At 53.2% G+C, this 19,405-nt stretch overlaps 1 protein-coding gene across 4 annotated transcripts; it reads right to left on the minus strand.

The window, feature by feature from the left end:
• Positions 1–128: 128 nt before the first annotated feature.
• ALKBH5 (alkB homolog 5, RNA demethylase) lies at positions 129–19,015 on the minus strand. 4 transcript variants are annotated; one of them, XM_037384705.1, is made up of 5 exons: positions 18,714–19,014; positions 17,673–18,492; positions 11,078–11,158; positions 6,580–6,735; positions 129–4,873 (listed from the first exon to the last, which is right to left on the minus strand). In XM_037384705.1, exons 2-5 carry the CDS (start codon positions 18,392–18,394, stop codon positions 4,690–4,692), a joined length of 1,143 nt encoding a protein of 380 aa, XP_037240602.1. In that variant the 5' UTR covers positions 18,395–18,492; positions 18,714–19,014; the 3' UTR covers positions 129–4,689. The 4 variants fall into 4 exon arrangements, with proteins under 4 accessions (XP_037240602.1, XP_037240603.1, XP_037240605.1 ...); XM_037384706.1 differs by having other exon boundaries at positions 17,673–18,495; XM_037384708.1 differs by having other exon boundaries at positions 17,673–18,495; positions 18,953–18,967.
• Between the last annotated feature and the right edge of the window lie 390 nt (positions 19,016–19,405).

A 19,405-nucleotide genomic window follows, 5' to 3' on the forward strand; every position in this document is an offset into this window, starting at 1 on the left:
CTGTCCCCAGGGAGTCAGAGACTCCCTTTATTTAGAAGCTGTTCCCCACTCCCCGCAACCTCATTTCTGCCAGCAGTGAAGCGAGGCACACATCCCAGCCACCAGCACCACCACACAGGCAGGCAGAGTGATGCTTTCTGCTTTTATTCAATTAATGCAGCAATCTATACAAGAAAAAAAATAATAATAATGAAACCATGAAATTCCAAACCCTGACAGTGAAGAACCAAATTCTTCCTAAGAATCAACCAGAATTAAAAGATTCCCCCCATGTCAGACTGTACATAAAATAATCTCTGCCCCATTTACAGCGTTTCACACAGTACTTCTCGTATCTCAAACTTCAGAACTGTACAACTTTGTTACAAACCACGCTTTTTCCTAGGAAAAGCTTACAGAAAAAAATATTGCCACTTTCTTATTTTTTTATTTTTATTCGTAACAAAAAAAAAATTAGAATCTTTAAAAAACAAAATTGAAGTCAGCCGGAACTTGTAAGTGTGGGCAGGGGCACGGGAAGGAGCAGAGACACACTTCTAGGCTGAACATTTCTCCTGACTGGGAAAGGGAACGCTTTCGGCAGATAAAAGACTATTTGCCACTGGCAGGGGTTCAGACCCCGGCCCCCCTCAAAGCATGGCAGCCATTTCCACCCATGGGCCTCGGACCAGGTAGTGGTGAGCGCTAGGTACTAACAGCACTGAAAGCCAAAGGCCTGAGCTCTCACCCCGGCAGAAGCCGGCTCATGCTGATGCCGGCTCACCCGGAGAGCAGGTTGGCAGCGCCGCGCCCCAGCAAACCCCCCGACCTCTGCGATGAGCCAAGCCTCAGTATCGGGATCACAGCTCCCAGGCACCACGGCTCCTGCCTGACTAAACAGCAAGATGAGAGCTGCGTGGAACCAGATGTGGCAACCCGTGCTCCCCTGCTGCGGGCAGCTGGCCTGCCAAGCCCAGCCGGGCACCGACCTGCTCGCAGACCAGCAGCCCCTCCCTAGGCCAGCTCACCTCTCACCGCCAGCAATCAGCCTTTCCTTCTCTTCCTACGGATTTATTGAGCCCACAGGACTGATGCAAGAGCTTTAGTTCAATCACTGAGCCTTCCTGAGATACGGGCAACAGTAACAAACGCAAACTCCTCCTGCTCTTGGCAGAAAAGCAGGGACAAATCCCACCAAAGCAGGGCTGACCCTTCCTCCTGCTTCCTTAGGAAAGATAGTTCTCATGGTCTGGGCTGTGGGTCTGGATGCATGGGATCGTCACGTCGGACATAGCCTTATTCCCAGTTTTGGGCTGAGCAGGTTACACGAACAAAGCCGGTGGGGTGGATGGAGAGGAGGTCGGACCGCACCACTGGACCAGACACGACAAAGCCGACAGGGTCAGGTTTGTGCATGAGCCCATCCCATGGAGCGGATGGGGAGTTCTGCCTCCGAACCAGAGCTCACCACTCTCCATCCTCTGCACCAGGCCCATGCCACCAGCCTGACCCGAAGCCTGCAGGCAGCCCAGTGCGGCCGGTGACAGAGAACAGGTACAGGCATTGCCAGTATTTTTGTGCCACAGTTTCACCAGACAGGTTACAGTAAGGGATCTAGACATCTGGATCCACATGTAAAATGTGTCTTCTGGTTTCAAATCAAGGTTTCACTCCGATGTTGTTCAGTGCAAAAGAGTTAAAAAACCATGTTATCTACACATATACATCCGTGTCTATAGAAAATGTCTGTACAAGTGGGGGAGATGGCCTGCCTACATGCTGGGGACTCCTCACCCAAGAGATGCCATGGGTCAGACCGGTTGCGTCCCACTCACTCTCCAAAGTGTCAAGCCCCAACCAGTCAGGTTAAAAACCAACTGCACGCAAGAACAGACAGTGACTGGAGAGCGGCTCTGGTGAGGAGCTCCTCCTGCCTCTCCAGCCATGGCTGCCAGCTCAGACACACTGCACCGATGCAGGGCAGGCAGGAAGGCAGGAGGGGAGAGCTCCCAACCATGGCATGCAAGAATACCAAAATAAACTAGGAGAGGAAGGATACTGGCACACATACAGACCGCACAAGGACCAGAATGAGATGATGGTTGGTACCAGGCTAGAGATAAGACCTCATGATGCTTTGTTCAGCCTTCAGTGGAGATAGGGCCAACACCTTGTCCCATGGGAGTCCTGCTCTGGGAAGCAGCCCTGGAGCCTGCCTCCAGCTTCATTTTGAGTTGATAGCAGGGTACGGTATCCGTATTGCAGAGGTAGGCGTAACATTGGGAGCTGGCAGGGGAGAGGGGGAGAGCAGGCTGCGCAGAGCTGAGACCTCTGGCAGTGACCACTGCCACCATCAGCAGCATCCACAGCAGAGCCCGACACCATGGAGGGCACGGGGCATGTCCAGGATGAATCCAGAAAGACAATTAGAAACAGCCATTGCTAGGCATCCTGCTAGCAGGTCTCTAGCTTGCTGGAGATGTCTGCACCAGCCTTAAGGAGGAGGAAGAGGGATCGCTGCTCCCTGCACCAGGTTTTGCTATTAGGGGAATGCCAAGCCTTCCCAAACAGGGGGTTTGAGGCTAAGAGCTGGCCCGGAATCTGCAAAACGCTGGGAGAGTGAGGAACAGCACTTCAAATGCTAAGTGTGATCTGAAAATGGCTTTTTAAAGGTTTCAGAAGCAACAGAAGCATGAACTTTCAGATTTCTGGGCAGACAAGAGGTTCCTTTGAAGCCTGGCCGGGAGGCTGTGCCTGTACTTCCGCACAGAGCCAACGAGCAGCTCTCACCAGGAAAGCAACTGGATAATCACAGACAGGTACTGGGGGACCTCACCTACGACCCCCCACAGCCAACGCTGTTCTGAAGGTGACTGTCATTTCCTTTGTACTGATGCGACCGCTAGATCCAGCCTGAGCAGTAACCCCAACAACAGACGAGTGGTGGGAGCTGCATAAGTTGGTGGTGAAGGAAAAGTACATTGAGACCCAGATGTCAACAAACGTGCTCAGTCACCAAGGAATGGCGCTCCAGGGAACAATGCCTGGGGTTGGGGGGTTTTTTTGTTGTTTTGTTGGGGTTTTTTTGACCAGGAGCCCCCCAAGACAGCAGCAAATGGGTTTCAAAATATATTACATCTTTTTATTGCCAAGCGTGCAGACTATGAAGTGTGTGGGGGACACAACACTAAGAAAAACTACACTTTGAGGGAGGGCAAAGCAGTAAAAATTTTAAAATAAGAACTACTCCTTACAACTGCCAACACTTGGGTTCAAAGTATCAATTGGAGGAACTTTCCTAAAAGTATGGTTCTAAATATGCTGTTGGGCCCCAAACTTTGAAAATGCCGAGGCTTTGGTCTGGGCTAATGCAAACCGGGTGGGAGAAGAGGAGGAAGAAGGCAGGCTTTCTAACACTAGCTCCACAAGGCCGAACGCCCAATTCTTCTCAGCATTTTCTGTAGCAACCAGAAAACTCCTTACCCCAGGAACGTGGGCAGGAAAAAGCCAGGAGGAGGCGGCAACCACTGCAGCACTAGCTGCTGAATGCACTGCACTGGGGCCACACTAGACCCTTGCAGTGTCCCCACTCCCAGAGCCAGCCTCGGAGGGGACTGGCTGCCCGGCTCCCCCAAGGCCACGGCAGCATCCGTTCCTGCTCTGGCGGAGTGCAGCCAAGTCCCTCGGATGGCATGCTGTGCCGGGATGCTGCGCAGTCTCAAATCTCTATACCTAGAAAGGGCAGCGGCCAAAAGCCAGTCCCCCCGGCTCTTCTCAGGGGGTCCCAAGGCAAGCATCCTCACAAGAACAGCATCACTCCTACTCCTCTTTGCTACCTCCAGCTCTGGGAAGCAGCACGTACTCAATGCGATCGCTCACTCGGCAGCCCTGAGGCTCCAGTATGGACCTCGGGTGGATGCTGGGCCAGCCTCTGAAGCCAGTCACATTTCCTCCCTCCTCAACCAAAACACGTGCCTGGCCAGATCAGCACTGAGAAACCAGAGCTCAGCTCAAGTACATTCTTTTCGGAGAGGGCAGCACAGGGACACAAGCCTGCGAGCCCACGCTGGGTTGGGAAAAGGGACTGGAAAGGAAACCTACGGCATTTAAAACTGGTACTAAAGTGCAACAAAAACGTCCTAAATCATTTGAAATCAATCGCAGTAAGAGGGGTCTGCAAAGCTTTAGACTTCCAGTTACTGCAGGGCACCCTTAAAACAAACCCAACAACAACTAGGTAAGAACAGACCAAGGAGCCCTTTGGTGAAACAAGGAATATGAGGCCACCACAAAGTTTCAGCTCCTGGGGTCAAACATCATATTTAGAACATTTGGAAAGGAAGAAAGTTAAAGCAAAAAAAACAAAAATACAATTCTTGAACCTTGCGCAATGAAACAGTTAAACTTTTTGGTGTTCTTAAAAGAAATCCCAACAGACAGCCTGGCATAACTTTATCTGCTTCCTAAGGGAGAGATGCCCGTTTGACCCATGACTCAGGACACCATGTGCACTGGACATGTTCCATCCTTACATATGTCTCAGCATTCCTCCATTCATAAAAACAAATCGCTAGATCCTTCCTGTTTACTCTTCAGCCTGAAAGGAAAAACCAAAACTGAAGCTAGATGGAAGATAGCCAGAGGGAGGAGAAAGTCTTCACAGACTGGAGGCCAATCTCATCAGCTCCACGATCCTGGAAAGTGCAATCCTCAGTGTCGCCTCATTTTAACTTTCCTGGCTGGGCTGCCATCCTCCTCTTCCTCGTCACAGTCCTCTGTGTACTCATAAGACCTTCGCCAATAGTTCTCGGAGCTGAAGTTGCTCCGTCTCCTATGTTTTGGTAAGAGGACTGAGCGCCTGTTCTCCTCTTTATCCATTTCCAGAATCCGTGGCCTAAGGAGAGGGAGAAAGAGGGAGTGAGAGTACATTCACAGCAGGATTTAGACCTTCCTTGTATGGACAATATCTGTAGTTTTGCCTACTTTGAGCAATATGACCAACTGCTTCCACATTGCTTTCCCAGTGCTGGGCACTCAGCAGAGCAGGAACAGATCACCAAGCTGCACCTCCCATGAGGAGGCTGAGAACTTTGCTTTCCATGGCGCAAGTCCTTCCCCTTACCAGTGCAAGCTTTGGTCTTTACCTCCACCAGGAACACTTCCTAACAGCCCAGTCACCTATTTCTAAGTGCAGCTGGTGGCCCCAAGAAACATCCCTTGGGCAGAGAGGTCTGTCTCTCCTACAGCAGAATTTGCAGCACAGAGCTGAGCTCCTCTTGAAGCTGCTGAGGTGCTTGCGGTGCAGGATCAAACCACAGCTCCCAACTCCTTTGTCCTCTCGCTAGTTCTCTCAAACATGAGCACACTGCAATTGTTACTTCTGCAAAGCTGCCTCTGCCCACACCTGTGATCCCTTCGCAGGACTGGGCTGGTGGGCTGCACAGACCACTTATTTTATCCTAGGTGGCAACTGCCAAGTTCCTCTAAAGCTGTTTGCCTATGTTACACTGGAGTCTTTGAGGCCAAAGGAAGAAAAAACCGTGGTTTTGATACCTATCTGCTGCAGGAGTCTATGCGATTTCCCCCACCCCTGTAAGGTCACATCAAGCTGAAAAACAGCTCTCTCAGATCTGCAAATTTGTCCTGCATGATCGCTTCTCTACTCAGACACCAGCCCACTGCGTGCTCAGAGGTCAGCTTCCATTTGCAGGCTACCTTCCCTTCTCTATCTATCCTCCCAGCCAGCCCGAGTCCAGGTGAATGAACACTGCTCATAAACAAGCCATCCCCACCCTCCTCCCTCCAGGACAGGTTGAAACACGGGCTGGGACCGCACTGCAGCCAAGCCCCAGGACCAAGCCAACTTCTGGTTTTTACATGATGTGCAGAGAACAGTCTTGATCCTTGGGAAGCTTTGGAATTGGAGAATACCAGCAACGCTGCATGACAGCTGGCAGGCTGGCTATCGCTGACAGCTATCAGTACGTTCACACAGAGCAAGGTGGTGTTTAAGGGAAGCCTTGCTGCAGAGCTCAAGCTGTCCGAAACCCCAGCAAGGAGCAACCCTGAAGGTCACGCTTACACATTCACATGGTCTGGTTACACACACAAAAATATACACAGGCAGCTCTGGAACCAAAACAGGTCTAAGAAGCTTCCCAAGGCGGCCTTCACCTTTCCCAGATAGCAAAACCTCACGTTCCTTCCCAAGACTGTTTTCATAATATAGTTTAACGCAGCTGCACAGGTTGCTTGGCAATAGAGGTCAAAAATAATTAGCTGCAGGGAAACTATTGTTCTGAATGACTGCATTATCAAAAGCCAGCCAAATCTATTGCTTCTTCATTATGCCACTCACAGGATAAACAATGTAAGCTGCTTACAGCCAGAGATTAGCCTCCACAAGCCTAGGAGGAATATATAAGGAACCTCATTCTGATAAAACAGATCTGTACCCCACAGAAAGCACCTCAGAGGTGCAAGCTAATGTGTTTTTAAGTGTGCTGTGCAGCCTCTTGTCAGAGGCCAGGAACCTCAGATACACACTGACCTAGAAATACCATCCAAAACATGGCTCTTTGGAGAGATCATCCATCCTACCTGTGAGCAGCATCAGGGTCTGCTTTGCGATGGGACCGCTTCGGTTTCAGGATCTGGTCCCGGTTGCTTCCTGATAGACGGTCAGAGTTATAACCTGGTGGCAACACAGAGCTACTCAGGGATTTTGTTTCCAATCGAGGTGCATCTAGTCTTGTTCTGCAAATATTTAAAGAGAAAAGAATTTGCAAGGAGTTTCGACAGAACTATTAGCATGCTGCAGCAGACGTCTGTCCTAGATGTGCTGAAGCAGAACCCTCAATCCCAGCCACACAGCTCAGGAAGCAGGTCAGGACTATTACACTCAACAGCAGAACAAACTGCAGCTTTTCTGGTACCTGAAGCTTCAGCTTTAACCTTTGCTGCCTCAGTTAGAGGGAAGAGGAAGGTTTAGGGACATAGGTAGTCATGAGGCAACCGCAAACGGCGCTAGGCTCACTGCAATGCCAGTTATGGGATACAGAGTAGAGGCACTGAGCACCTGTGAAATCCTATGAAATCACAGTGACTCGTCAGTAACTCGTAGCTCCAGTTAAGCCACCTGGGAGATGCCCTGCAAAATCCATCATCACCTACAACAGTAACAACTGCTTCTATCTGGAAACTCCCTACTGCCTAGAGATCTCACGGGGTCAGGCATTTCTCAACTTGACTAAGAGGTTTAAAGAGTTGAAGTACGAGTCAGAAGGTCTGGCAAACCGAAGCTGTACCACATCCCTTCCAGCAGTGCAGCACACACTCAAGGTACACCAGAGAGCAAGCACAGCATGTCCCAGAGCAGAACTGTCACTGGCCCAGGCACAACTGTAGCCATGCACACGTGGAGGGAGGCAGCAGGCTGAGCAGCAGCAACGAAAACTCAACAGCACAGCATCTTATCGCAGTGCTATCACCATCTCCAAGCACAGCACAGTTACCAGTCTCAACTTACAAGCTCTGCTAAATGTCTATTTTAAAACACAGACTGAAGCCTAAGAATGGGCAAAACATGCTAAAAGGTGGTGCCGGTGCTCCAGAGCTGCTGATCTCAGGAGGATTCAAGCCACTTCCCAGAAGGAAAGGCACCCTGACATTGTTGCTGCAGCCTGTCTCCGTCCTTGGGATCATGGGTGAATATGAAAGCGGTCTGGGTGAAAGAAAGGGAAGAATCACTGCTTGCTCTCTAGCACTGAACTCCTGAGGGAGGTTTCCACAGGAGAATCCCAACCTAAACTCCCATTAGGAAGCAGACCCAGCTGCCAGGCTTCCTCCTCTCCACCACCACCTCTTCAGTTAATCAGGACAATGCCAGGCTGGCACACGCGAAGCTGGGCAGGGCAGCCAAAGTCTGCCCAGCGTGCCAGAAACAAGGAACTTCCACAGGCAGATACCAGGCTGGAGGCTGCACAAGTCCACAGTGCTGTTGTCCTGAGCTGTTCTCAGCTCCAGGACTGGACCCAGTCCAGCTACAACACCGAAGGCATTGTGGATCCTGCCCTGGACAAGTTAGGTGGTTTAAACACCTCTCAAATACAACAGCAACTACAGGCCTGCAATTAGAACAAACAAACCACCAAATATACTGCAAGGGCAAGGGAACACAAGCCACACTCACTCTGTCCACAGAGCAACGCAGGTATGAGCTGCAGGAGCAGGTACGAGGAGAGGCTCTACTAAAATGGAAAGCCGATTACCTATCAAAGTTCAAGTTCAATAGAGTAACTCCCTGATGTAACTGCTTACAAAGACGTGCTTACAAATGGCAGCACAAGCCCTCTAAAATGACTTTCAAGACCCGCTTCAATAGGTCTCATTTCTGTCCCCACCTCCCACCTCTTTCAGCATCTCATGAAATCGAGAGCACCATTCTTCCCCCCTCCCAGCCTCTTGCTCCAAGCGCTTCCAAACCTTGCTGGCTCCCCGCAGTCCTGCACTCCGATACGCAGGAAACACTGTAAATATCGCCACGCTACAACACTGAAGTGTTTATGACCTACTTGGTAACCACGCCGCTCTCAAGCATCCTGCGAAACCCAGCCACTTCTCCAGCTCGCCCAGCTTTGTTCTCCTGCCGCTGCCAGCAAAAACTGTCTCTAGAATCACACAGAGTAGAGGCAAGAGCAGATTCAAACGTCTGGGACTCAGCAGGCTCTGGCAGCCTGTTCAGAGCTGAATATCTCAGCTCCAAGCTGCAGCAAAGTTTAGGCTGCTCTATGACCCAGCTGATCTGATCCTGCTGGAAAGCTCAGGGCTGAGCCTTACCACGAAGATGAGGAAGCGGGGTTTTACACGGCCGCTGGCTGCTCCCAAGCCTCTCGTGCTAGCAGGCTACCAGCGGAAGGAGCTGTTTTCCTGGTTGCATAACACACTATTTCAGACTACACAAAGTCGCATGATACAGGGCTAGGGAATGGCATTGGCTGCAGCAATACATGCCGCGGGGATGCAAGCACAGACAAAGGTCACCGCAGCCCTGCTGTGCATGCATGCATGCACATGGGACTCGGCAAGGAGATGGCTGCCGTCACAAGGGATAAGCAGCAATTAATAAGCTCTATTTGGCAGCAGAGTGCACCCTTTGGCAAACGGGCAATTGCCATGTATTCACCAGGGCTGCTAAGCTCTACGGAGATTACACAAAAATAATTACCAGGGGGTTTCCACTTTGCTCAAGAGAAAAAAATCCTGTTGTGGTTTCATTCAGCCTGCCAGTCAAGTCAGCCCATTGCTGTCTGCATATGACTGGGCAGAGACACTTCGGCTCAAACACTAAGCAAATCCGGCCCCTAAAATCAGGGGAAGACAGAAGGACACGCTGCCACAAAAGGATGGCTAAGCAAACAGCCAATGCAACTCTGCTAGGAGCTAACAGGCTTTGTCTCTTCAGCAGTGATGCACCAGGTCAGCCAGGTGCATCTGAGCCAGAGCTAGGTGCTTGCCCAGTTGCATTTTGAGGGCAGATGGGCTAGGCTGAAATAACTCAACAGCCTCAGCTTACAGAGGCTGGCAAAAGCAAGAGATATAGCCAGTTTAAAGGAGTATGTTAGACATCTGCACCAGTCTGGGCAACTTTGGCTTATTTAGCCAAGTCTGTCTTTCCTAGGAAACTCCTCCACAGCCTAGGACAGGCAGCTTCTCTACCCCAAAGCCCAACTAAAGCAGCTACAGGACTTGGAAATGCCTTCCACTCATGCTCGTCAGTGCCCACGCTGCTTTTTGTTGGCTGCAGTAAACAACAATGTGAATGTAACCGCCTTTTAGTTCTTATCACAACTCTCACCTTAAGCCTCACGTGGCAATAACCAGTGACTGGGTGGTTTGGTTATAATCTTTCTTTCATCCCACTCTATCACCTGCCACATCTCATCCTGGCTCCCTGGGTCTGAGCTGATTTTGCCTGGCTAACGCCTCAGGGCTGCTGGTTTTGCTACCTTCATTTCATGGGTCTCTCTAACCAGATGTCCAACTCCACTCCACTGGCTTTGTGCCATATCTTCGTAACGTTGCCAGACTTGTTTTGAAACGAACTAAGCCACCTGAAAGCTCAGCAAATCTGAATTTAGACCGCTTGCCTGCTAGCCTTATGCCAGCCTGGGCCACACCTTCAGCCCTACCACCAATGCCCATGCTTTCGGCTGGGTTTACAGGACTCAAGTTGTGTGATTTCACTTGCAAAAAGGTTTCTTGACAGCAGAATTACTGTGCCTCAGAAAGTGTTAGCAATCGACATGGGTCAACGTGTGGTAGTCACAGTTTTTGGTAGCCTAGTAGAAGGAACTGATGAGAGAGGCTGTCTCTCAGCAAACAAAAGGTTACACTGAGGGAGTTTGGGATGGGGTTAGTTTATCTTTTTCTCCATTTTCTTAAGAGCTTTAGGAACAAGCACTAGCTGGTAAGACGCCATCAAGACAGCGTAATCTTTTAAAACAGCTCACAGAGCTTGACATCCCAACACCAACTTGAAGGACATACTCTGTAAAGTGATCGCTAAATTCACTGCATTCGCTTCCCTTCGAAGCCAGCATCTTCCTCTCCCTCCCCAGGAGACAAAAGCCATGCTACAAAGAAAACTATCTGCTTTATAGGAGATTCTTCATCATAAGCATCAGCTTCAAAGGACTGTCCAGGTAACTCACGCAGCATGTGGGTATCATATGATCATATGATCATGACACCTGAATACACAGCCCAAAACAAGACAGTTTGAAACCCTAGACGTTTGGAGTTCGGCAGGCAGTGAAAGCCAGGTGTTTGGACATGAACAGGGCTTGCAAACCCAGACATTACAATGAAATGCTGCTGCACAGAGCCAAGAAGTGATTAACTCTGCAGTAACAAGTTCCTTCTATTTCCACGGCAAGACACAAGTAAGCATCAGAATGACACCTAAATCAAGATAGAAGATCGAGCCAGCAAATTAACAAGCAAGGCAGTTTTGAAGTGTTTCTTCAGAAGCACATTGGGAAACACCACAATGCCACATCCAAGGTTATCTTACTGTCTGGAGGGCTTCAACACTTACTTTCGAAGGATGATGACAGCTCTTCTCTCCTTTATGTCCTGTGGTCGAATACAGTGTGTAATTTCATCGGCTGCATATCCACTGACAACAAAAACAAAAAGCCACTGTGAGAAAGATGACAGGCAGAAGTAGAAAGTGGTTGCCATCCTCAACAACTCAGTTTGGCCAGTCACCTCCTAACTTCCACCAGGAATTCCTCCTCTAAACACTGTTCCCCAGGCACACGGGAGCTAGACTTATAGGAAAGAAGAAGCTTCACAAAGAATGAGGACAATCAGGACTTTTTTTTTTTTTTTTTTTTTTACTCAATTTTTTAACATACACCAGAGGAAACTGCCACCTGCCACAACACCGTGAAATAAGACCTCTAGGAAATAAGTTTATGAAGTGTAAATTCAGCCGGTTCACTTATCAAGAAATTAGAGAGCAACAGGGGAAAAAAAATCAGCACATTGCACCAAAGCATCTTTTCATGCGTGTTCTTGACAAAAACCATCTCTCATGGCTGAGATACCCAGATACAAACATGTACCAGGATCGATGAAACTTGTTAGTTGAGGAGGGGGCTAGCGGAGGTAAGAGTTGAGTGTGTCGCCCCCCTCACCTGGGCACAGATGCTGCCATCTCAGCATGCTCACCCTCCCTGCCACCCCCCACGTGGCACGTCCTCAGCCACCACACAAACATCACCCCCCGGCACAGCCCAACCCCAACACAATGCATGCGGGGTAACCTTCACATTCAGACCTGCAAACCAAGCTGCACCCCTAAAACCTCCCTGCCACAGGGCTCACAAGGCGAGACAGCCACCTGGGCCAAGGAAAACCACACCAGGCTTGAGCAGCTACACAGCCACACAGCAGCTGTTCTCGGCAGGAGTGTTTCATTCTATGAGATGACTTCACCCACCCCAAGTTCCCAGCAGAAAAGCCACACCAATGAGGGCCCCAGCTGCCCACAAAACACAGGAGTGGTTTTCTTGTGGCTGCTTCTGTTGTTCAGCACAACTCCTGGGGTCCAGTGCAGCACATGAGGTCACGGCGGGTCCGTGGAGAGCTGCTATCACAGCTGCTCCAACACAGAAACCACCCTGCCAGGAGCACATCTGAGCAGGTCCGAGAGGTGGTCCTGCCCTCTACCTGCTGTTTGGAGAGTGTCTGTTCACAAAAGAGCCTTCTAGAGTCCAGTATGGGGAAAAGAGAAGTTAAACACCTTCAGAGCCTCCTGAAACAGCTGACAAAGACAGGAATACCTTTGAAGGGACTTGGGGGAAGGCTGGTCAAGCCACACAAAGCTAGCACACCCCCACGCTGGTTTAACCTGAAGTGGAGATCACTGAGCCCACTCTCCCCACGAGGCTTTACCGTGAAGCTACCACCATGCCAGCTGCCAGCCAGCCCTCCCGGGGCACAGCCCGGGTCACCGGCTTGCTGGTTATTCAGGACACTCAGAGCAGAGAACAGATCGCTCACATGCAAGTCTTCTCTGGGGAGGGGACCGGGTTTCCTTTATCTGGTTAGATAACCCACCCACTCGCTGAGAAATGCACACCTCTCAAAGACAGATTTACTGCTTTGAGAAGAGGTAAGAGTCTAAGACCTGATCAGTTAAAACAGGGGCTGATGTCCACCACCACCCCCCGGGGCACTGCAGAACAAGACAGTGTTATGCTAAGGGGTTTATAATGATGCTCTATTATGTTGCAGGAATCTCCGTGTCAAGCTCCAGCAAATTCATTAGTATCACCCACTTGTTAACATTCAACTCAGCACATCCTCAGCAACACCCTGAACATCAGGACGAGGTCTGCTTCCAGACCTGCGCTCTCCATCACGAGATGTCAGCCTGGCCACTCATTCCCATTCCCCAGGCAAGAACCTGCCTTCTGGCTCACCTGCAGAGCGGCAAGAGGCAGAGCACACGGGCAGCACCACAGCAACAGCCCCAGTACTCCAGTCTGGGGCCCTAATGGGGACCCACTGGTCTGCACCAGTGCCATGCTGGTGTGGAAAAATTTAGCATGCACCACATCAGATATAGTTATGCAGGGCCCTCCAGCAAAAGGGTGTGCACAGACACCAGGCAGAGAAATGGAAGAAAAAGATAATTTGGTTGTGTCACGCTTGTTCCACTTCATGCCAGCATGAACTTCTTGCCCACTGCCTGGCCTTGCCGCATCCTGATGATGGGTGATGGGGCAGAGGCTGGAACAAAACACCCGTAATGGTACCAAGGGTCTACCCCAGAGATTTCTTGCCCAGAGAACAAACCCAAAACAGGAGGCGACAGCTAACTTGGTAAACAAAATCCTAAATTCCTGCCTGAGAGAACACCTGAGCATGTCTCCACCTTAGAGTATTTTCCAGAAGAACACAGGGAGGTGCAGATGCTACCCACACACTCCTCAAACTAACACCCCAACTCCTAACTAACCTGTGGGATCTTACACCCCCATCTCCTCCCCAAGTCTCTTCCTCAGTCCAGAAGAGCTGCTGCTGAGCCATAACATAACCGATGCACGTGAAGATGAAAGTAGATGTTTTTGTACAAACATCACCAGAAAGGAGGCCCTGAAGTTCTGCAGAGTCTCTGATGAGAAATATTTCTAGGGGTTGACGACAGCCAGGCCAGCTCAGAGGCAGAGAGCCCATCTCTCAAACAGGGTTTGAGCAGCTCGAGGCTTTACTTGTTCAGGAAAGCTGCTGCCACAAACCACGGATGTGACACCAACCAGTTCAAGCAGAGCTTGAAAAAATCCATTTGCCTCATCACCACTGGCACGCACATGCAGAACTTCCTCTGCACCAACGGCCTGTTCTGAAGGACCAGGCTCTTCTGGAAAAGCATCTAATTCAGGCAGCTGCAGAGAGATTCCTCCAGCTGGGAAGAAAGCAGGTTCACCCTCCAGAGACTCCAGCCAGCTCAGATTATGCTACCATCGGGCATGCCTCGAGACAACAGGAGAGACAAACATCACGATGTTTCCACTGCTGTTACAAACAATGGGGGGACAACCTGGAGCACTCACCAGCTGCAGAAGGGATGCCCGTAGAGCATGCAAGCTCTCAGAACCTGGGAAACGTTCCCTTTGGTCATTTGCTCCTCTGGCTACCTGCAGCTGCACTATTTCCAAATTTCCAACGATGGTGCTGAGACGTAGCACCCGGCAGTTATACAAAGCTGGCTCGGTGCTGAGATTTGCTACCTACGACAGCGCCTGTGGGGCACAGTAAGCTGCAGGGGTCTGCCCTGGCTAGCTCTGCACCCCCCCTCAGCTCCCTCCCTTTTTTCCAGCCTAAGCATTTGTCACAGCACGTATTCCCCAGCTGAATGGGCAAATTCCTCCCTCTCCTCCCTGCTGCTTCTATCGATTGATGCTTATCAAATTACTGTTAAAAAAAGAAACCCCATGAGCACGGTCCAGCCAGCAGCCCCCAACAGAGAGCTGCTGGCCCACAGGACTGAAATCCAGCTTAACGCCAAGTGCCTGAGAGGAGCAGCACAGACTGAGGTGCTGCGGCTGCTTTCTCCTGGCCGGGCTGGCAAGCAGGACAAACCTGCAGGAGCACCCACCTGCCGGGGCTGCAGCAGAAGAGGGGACCAGAGGAGGTCAAAACCTCCAAGGCCAGATCTTCACCGCAGATGCATAAGGAGAGGAGTAAGTGCCTGGCTTGAAAACCGAAGGGCTCATCATCAGGCCACAGGGTGGCTCAGCCTCTGTCCTGCTGGCAGAGGCGCACAGCCCAGCCAGGAGAATCTCCATTCCACCTTTTAAACACTAACCTGTGTCCTTTGAGGTCTGAGTATTTTCCAGTGAATTCGAGGTGGGTTCAGTGTTTGCAAACACCACAGCCTGCTTCACAGTAGGCAATGAAATCAAGCGGAGGACATGGGGAAAGCCCCTCTGCAAACTCCCTGCTGGGTAGGTGGTTACAAAACCGGGAGGACAATGTGGAACAGGCTGCTGAGAGCAGGAACAGGACACGTGTGATCTGGGGACAACCCAAGAACAACGTGGGGGCAAAGAGGGAGATCCAACAGCTTTCTTCAGGTCCTCACGATTTCCACAAGGTAACCAAACACACGCAGCTCCCCTGACTTCCCCAGAAAGGCAGCACGCCAGCAGCAGCCACTGACCCAGCAATATTTGAATCACAGACGTTGCAAGCATGCTGGTTCTATCTGCGCCGTTTCCCTATCTCCAGGGCAACTGCCTTCAGCAACTGTTTACTGAGAGGAGAAAAAGGCAAGTTTGGGGAGTTAACTTAAACATGACCAAGGGCTGGATTTTGGAGGTACATCCCTGAGGGCCTACCAAAGTCTGCACCTCTCCCTGCTCCTCCCAGGAGATCTGCAAAGTGGAGTCGAGGAACTAGAATCCAGCCAGCATCCTATCATCACAGAACAATCGCTTCGGCAGAATCTCTCTTAAGCAAGTGCTAAGTATCTGCTAACTGCTGTACCAAAACTGAAATAATCCCCGTTTTAAAGTCCATTATCTGCTAGAAAGCAGAACATCTAACCGTGGATTAAGCTAGAAAATGCCTGGGGCAGGTCAGTCAGAATGCAACCCTTCTATTTGGAGGGGAAAGGTATCTTCGTTTGATTTGTAGGATTACTTCGTATGATTGCTTCAGCCACATTAATAAACCGACTACTGCACCCAGGTGATGCCGGCCAACAACCCAAATGCACAGGCCCAAGAGACACCCCACTGCGATTCCCGGAGCCCTGAGCCACCCACGTCTTCCCGGCAGTTTTGAGGGAAGAGTGAGTGTCTGAGACGAGAGAACATCATTCTCACCTCTCCCTCTCTCCCTCCTCCCACCATCCTCCACTGCAAAGTCCCAATCCTCCTTCAGACATAAGGCCACAAGTTCTCCTACTGGCTTTGACTACAAGACTTCAGGCTGACCCTGCATTAAGGGCTCTGCCACCATGCTTCTGAACAAGCAAAAACTCTCAGTCCTGAAAGAAAAAAAAAAAAAAAAAGAAAAAAAGAAAAAAAGAAAAAGACCTCTGGCTGTGAAAGGAAGCACAACTATTTACTCCAGGCCTGCCACGGAAAGGCAGCACAGGGGTTCACATCACCAGCAGGAAAATTAGGGTAGAAAGTTTCTCTCCTGGCGATTAAGGAAAGTCAGCGAGCGGCTCCCTCCCAGCAGTCTTCATCCCTGGGGACGGAGCTTGCTCTGCAGTAAAAGGACACAGGGCAGGACAGGTCCCACCCGGTCCCATTTCACAAAATCACCCTGACCCCGACACCCCGACACACTCCCTGCCCCAGCCAAGCCATCAGAGAACAAGAAAACGTCCTCAGTGCCGCTGCCGTTTCCCTCCGCAGCCTCCCTCACCCCTCGCTAATCCACAGAAGTTACCTAACGCCGGGGGTACGGCAAGGATTAGTTAATGTTTGTGCAGCTTTTCCAAGATAAAAGCTACGCGAGATCTCAGCATTTATTATTGATGCACTAGTCAACGGTGTGAGGCTGTGTGTATGTGGGGGGAAAAAATTCCTTCCCGAACCCTGTGGCGATCACTTTACAAGCCAAAGCAGGGGATTGTGTTACGGCCTGGGAGCCCTGAAAACCAGCCTGGAACTTCACCGATCCAAAAAATAAAACCCCAAATGAGGATACAGTTGGTAGTGCAGAGCACTGCTGGCAGAGTCCAGCCGATCCCCATGCCTGGCAGGCAGCACTCTGACCTTCAGGGACACGAGGGACTGGTGCTCACCGAACCGGGCAGCGCCAGCGCTGGGCTTCGAGCTGCCTCCCCAAGAGCCGGACGCCGGTGGGTCCGTGCGTACCGGGCTGCGCGCACCCTGCCTGCCCCCTTACCTGCCTGCTCTGCCTGCCCAGTGCATATCGGGAGGCAGCCGGGATTAGGAAGCAGGCGTTTCCCAGTGCCAATCCTAGCTTTGCCACCGACCAGCTGCATGACCTTGGGCAGGTCATTTCACCTCCACAGCTCTTTCCCCGCTTGCGAGAATACATGTCAAGTCCTTTCTCGTGCCTGTGACCCGCCATGCTTCCAAGTGACAGTCCCGCAGGGCTCTGCACTCTGGTCTCCCTATCAGCGTCGGGCAGGGGAAGGTTTAGTATTCCCAGTTTACAGACTGGGAAGACGAGGCCATTCACACCTCCTCTCCACGCTTAAGGTCAGGTCGTGGAGGCACCGGCCGAGCTAAGAATAGACCCAGGAGCCCCGTCCCAACCAGCTGCTCCGCTCTGACCACTCCTGGGCAGAGGATCCATTTTGTGTCTCAATGCGTTATTTTAACTGTTTATGGGAACTATGGCAAAGCCCGGCTCCGCAAGTGGCCACGCTCCCGCCAGACTCGCCTTGAGCCACATGGAGCGGGCACCCCCCCAGAATCAATCATCCACCCAAATCGCCATCCACCGCAGCGGCACGACTCCCCCCGCCAATCCCTCCTTCACCCCTTCTGCTGCAGCAAGACCCTGCACGCCTACAGGCGGGTGAGATCAAGCCCGAGCCACCGTCGGGGTGTGCAGCCGCGTGCCTCACAACCAGCGTTACACAACCGAGCCCCGGCACGTTGGCCGAGGCCTTGGCGATGCGGGTGAGTTACCTGAGCACCGTGACGCTTCCCCTCTTCACCGGCAAGAAGAGAACGGGCTCCGAGACCCTGATGGGTTTGAACTGGAATTTACACCCGAAGCAGAGCGCCGAGTCGCTGAAGAAGGAGACGGAGACGATGGGCCTCTCAAAGATATGGATGGGGTCCACGTGGGAGACAATGCAGCCTCCCGGCTGGTAGTCGTTGATGACGGCACTGTTCACAAAGCCCTCGGGAATCACCCGGTGCTCCACCAGCTTCCTGATCACCAGGTCGTGCACCCACTCGGGGATGGCGTCCACCTCTCCCCGTGGGTACAGGCGCTCCTGGCCAGGGCCTCGTCTCTGCAGCTGGGACCCGTAGGTGTAGCCCTCCCCGAAAAAATACTTGTTCCGCAGAGGCGCCCGGTCCACCGTGTGCTCCTTGTAGAGCCCCTTCTCCGCCCGGGACACCACGTCCTCGATCCGAGCTTCGATCTTGGCGCACTCCTCGGCGCTGAAGAGGCGAAGCTGGCGGATGCCGCTTTTGACTTTCCGAGCTTCCTCCTCCTCCTTCTGCTCCTCGTAGTCGCTGGGCTCGGAACCGGAGTCCTCCTGGTGCCGGCGCTTGCGATCGTAGGGGGGCTCGGGGGGCTCCCGCGGGAGGCTGCCGCCGCCGCCGCCTTTGTGGCCGTCCCGGTAGGGCATCATGGACTTGAGCTTCTCCCGCAGGTCCGTGTAGCCGCTGCCGGCCATAGTGCGTCCGCAGCCCCCGCCTCTATCGATCCCGGCGCTGCAGGCGGCGGCGGGCGGCGGCGGGGGACGCGCAGCTGCTATTCATGGCACCCGCCGCCCTGCTGGGAGAACCCCGGAGGAGCGGGGAGGTGAGGACCGGACCCCCCCCACCACCGGCACCGCGACCCGGCCCGCGGGAGCTCCGCTCGCCTACCCCCCCCACCCCCGCGGAAACGGGACCCCCCTCCCGGCCGGCGGCACGGCTCACGCCCGCCCCCTCCCTCCCGCCGCGACGCCTCTCCCGTGGGGCTGGGGGCGGCCCGGCGGACGCCACACTCACGGCTTCGCCCGGGGCGGGCGCGGACAATGCTGCCGGTGCCGGCGGTGGCGCTCACGCGGCGGCCGGGCCTGGCACATGCCCAGCGGCGGCCCCGGCGCTGCGCGGCACCCTGCCCGCTCCCGCCGCCGCGGCGCTGCCCATGGCGGGGGCGAGGGAGGGTACGGAGAGGGGGAGGGGGCCGGCCCGGGCGGCGGCTGCCGGGGGTCTCGCGCGGCCCTTCCCGCGGCGCGCTACGTCACCAGGAGCCAGCCCGACATCCCGGATCGCCGCGGGGCCGCCCACCGCGACCGCCCCGCCCCGCCGCGCACGCGCCCCGCCGCCGCCGCCGCTGCCCCCCTCGGTCCCGCCCCCCGGACGTAGCGTACGTCCCCGCCCCGCCCCACCCGGCTGCCGCCACCTCCGCCCTCGCCTCACGCCGTTAACGGGTACCGGCAGCGCCGCCCCGCCCCGCCTCCCGGCGCGGCGCTCATTGGCCGAAGGGGCGAGCGCGAGCGGCACGAGACGGCGGCTGATTGGTCGGCGCGGGGGCCTAACGGGAGGGGCGGGGGGCGGCGAGGGGTCGGGGTGGCCGCTGAGGTGCCGGCGGGAGCGCGGAGGCGGGGCGCCAGCGCCCCCTGGCGGGCGGGAGGTGCAGCACAACCGGTTGGGAGTCACCGCCGGTACCGAGACCCCGGGCGGGGAGACGGGGCACT

This window comes from Falco rusticolus, chromosome 4 (assembly GCF_015220075.1).
Source record: "Falco rusticolus isolate bFalRus1 chromosome 4, bFalRus1.pri, whole genome shotgun sequence".
In the NCBI taxonomy this organism is placed as follows: Eukaryota; Metazoa; Chordata; class Aves; order Falconiformes; family Falconidae; genus Falco; species Falco rusticolus.

Excerpts from the sequence above, each read along its gene's own strand:
- ALKBH5 (XM_037384705.1), bottom strand. The coding sequence starts at position 18,394 with ATGGCCGGCAGCGGCTACACGGACCTGCGGGAGAAGCTCAAGTCCATG. Across the intron at positions 6,736-11,077 it reads GCTGTCATCATCCTTCGAAA|AACAAGACTAGATGCACCTC; the intron begins GTAAGTGTTGAA and ends AAATATTTGCAG. Across the intron at positions 4,874-6,579 it reads GACCCTGATGCTGCTCACAG|GCCACGGATTCTGGAAATGG; the intron begins GTAGGATGGATG and ends CCCTCTCCTTAG.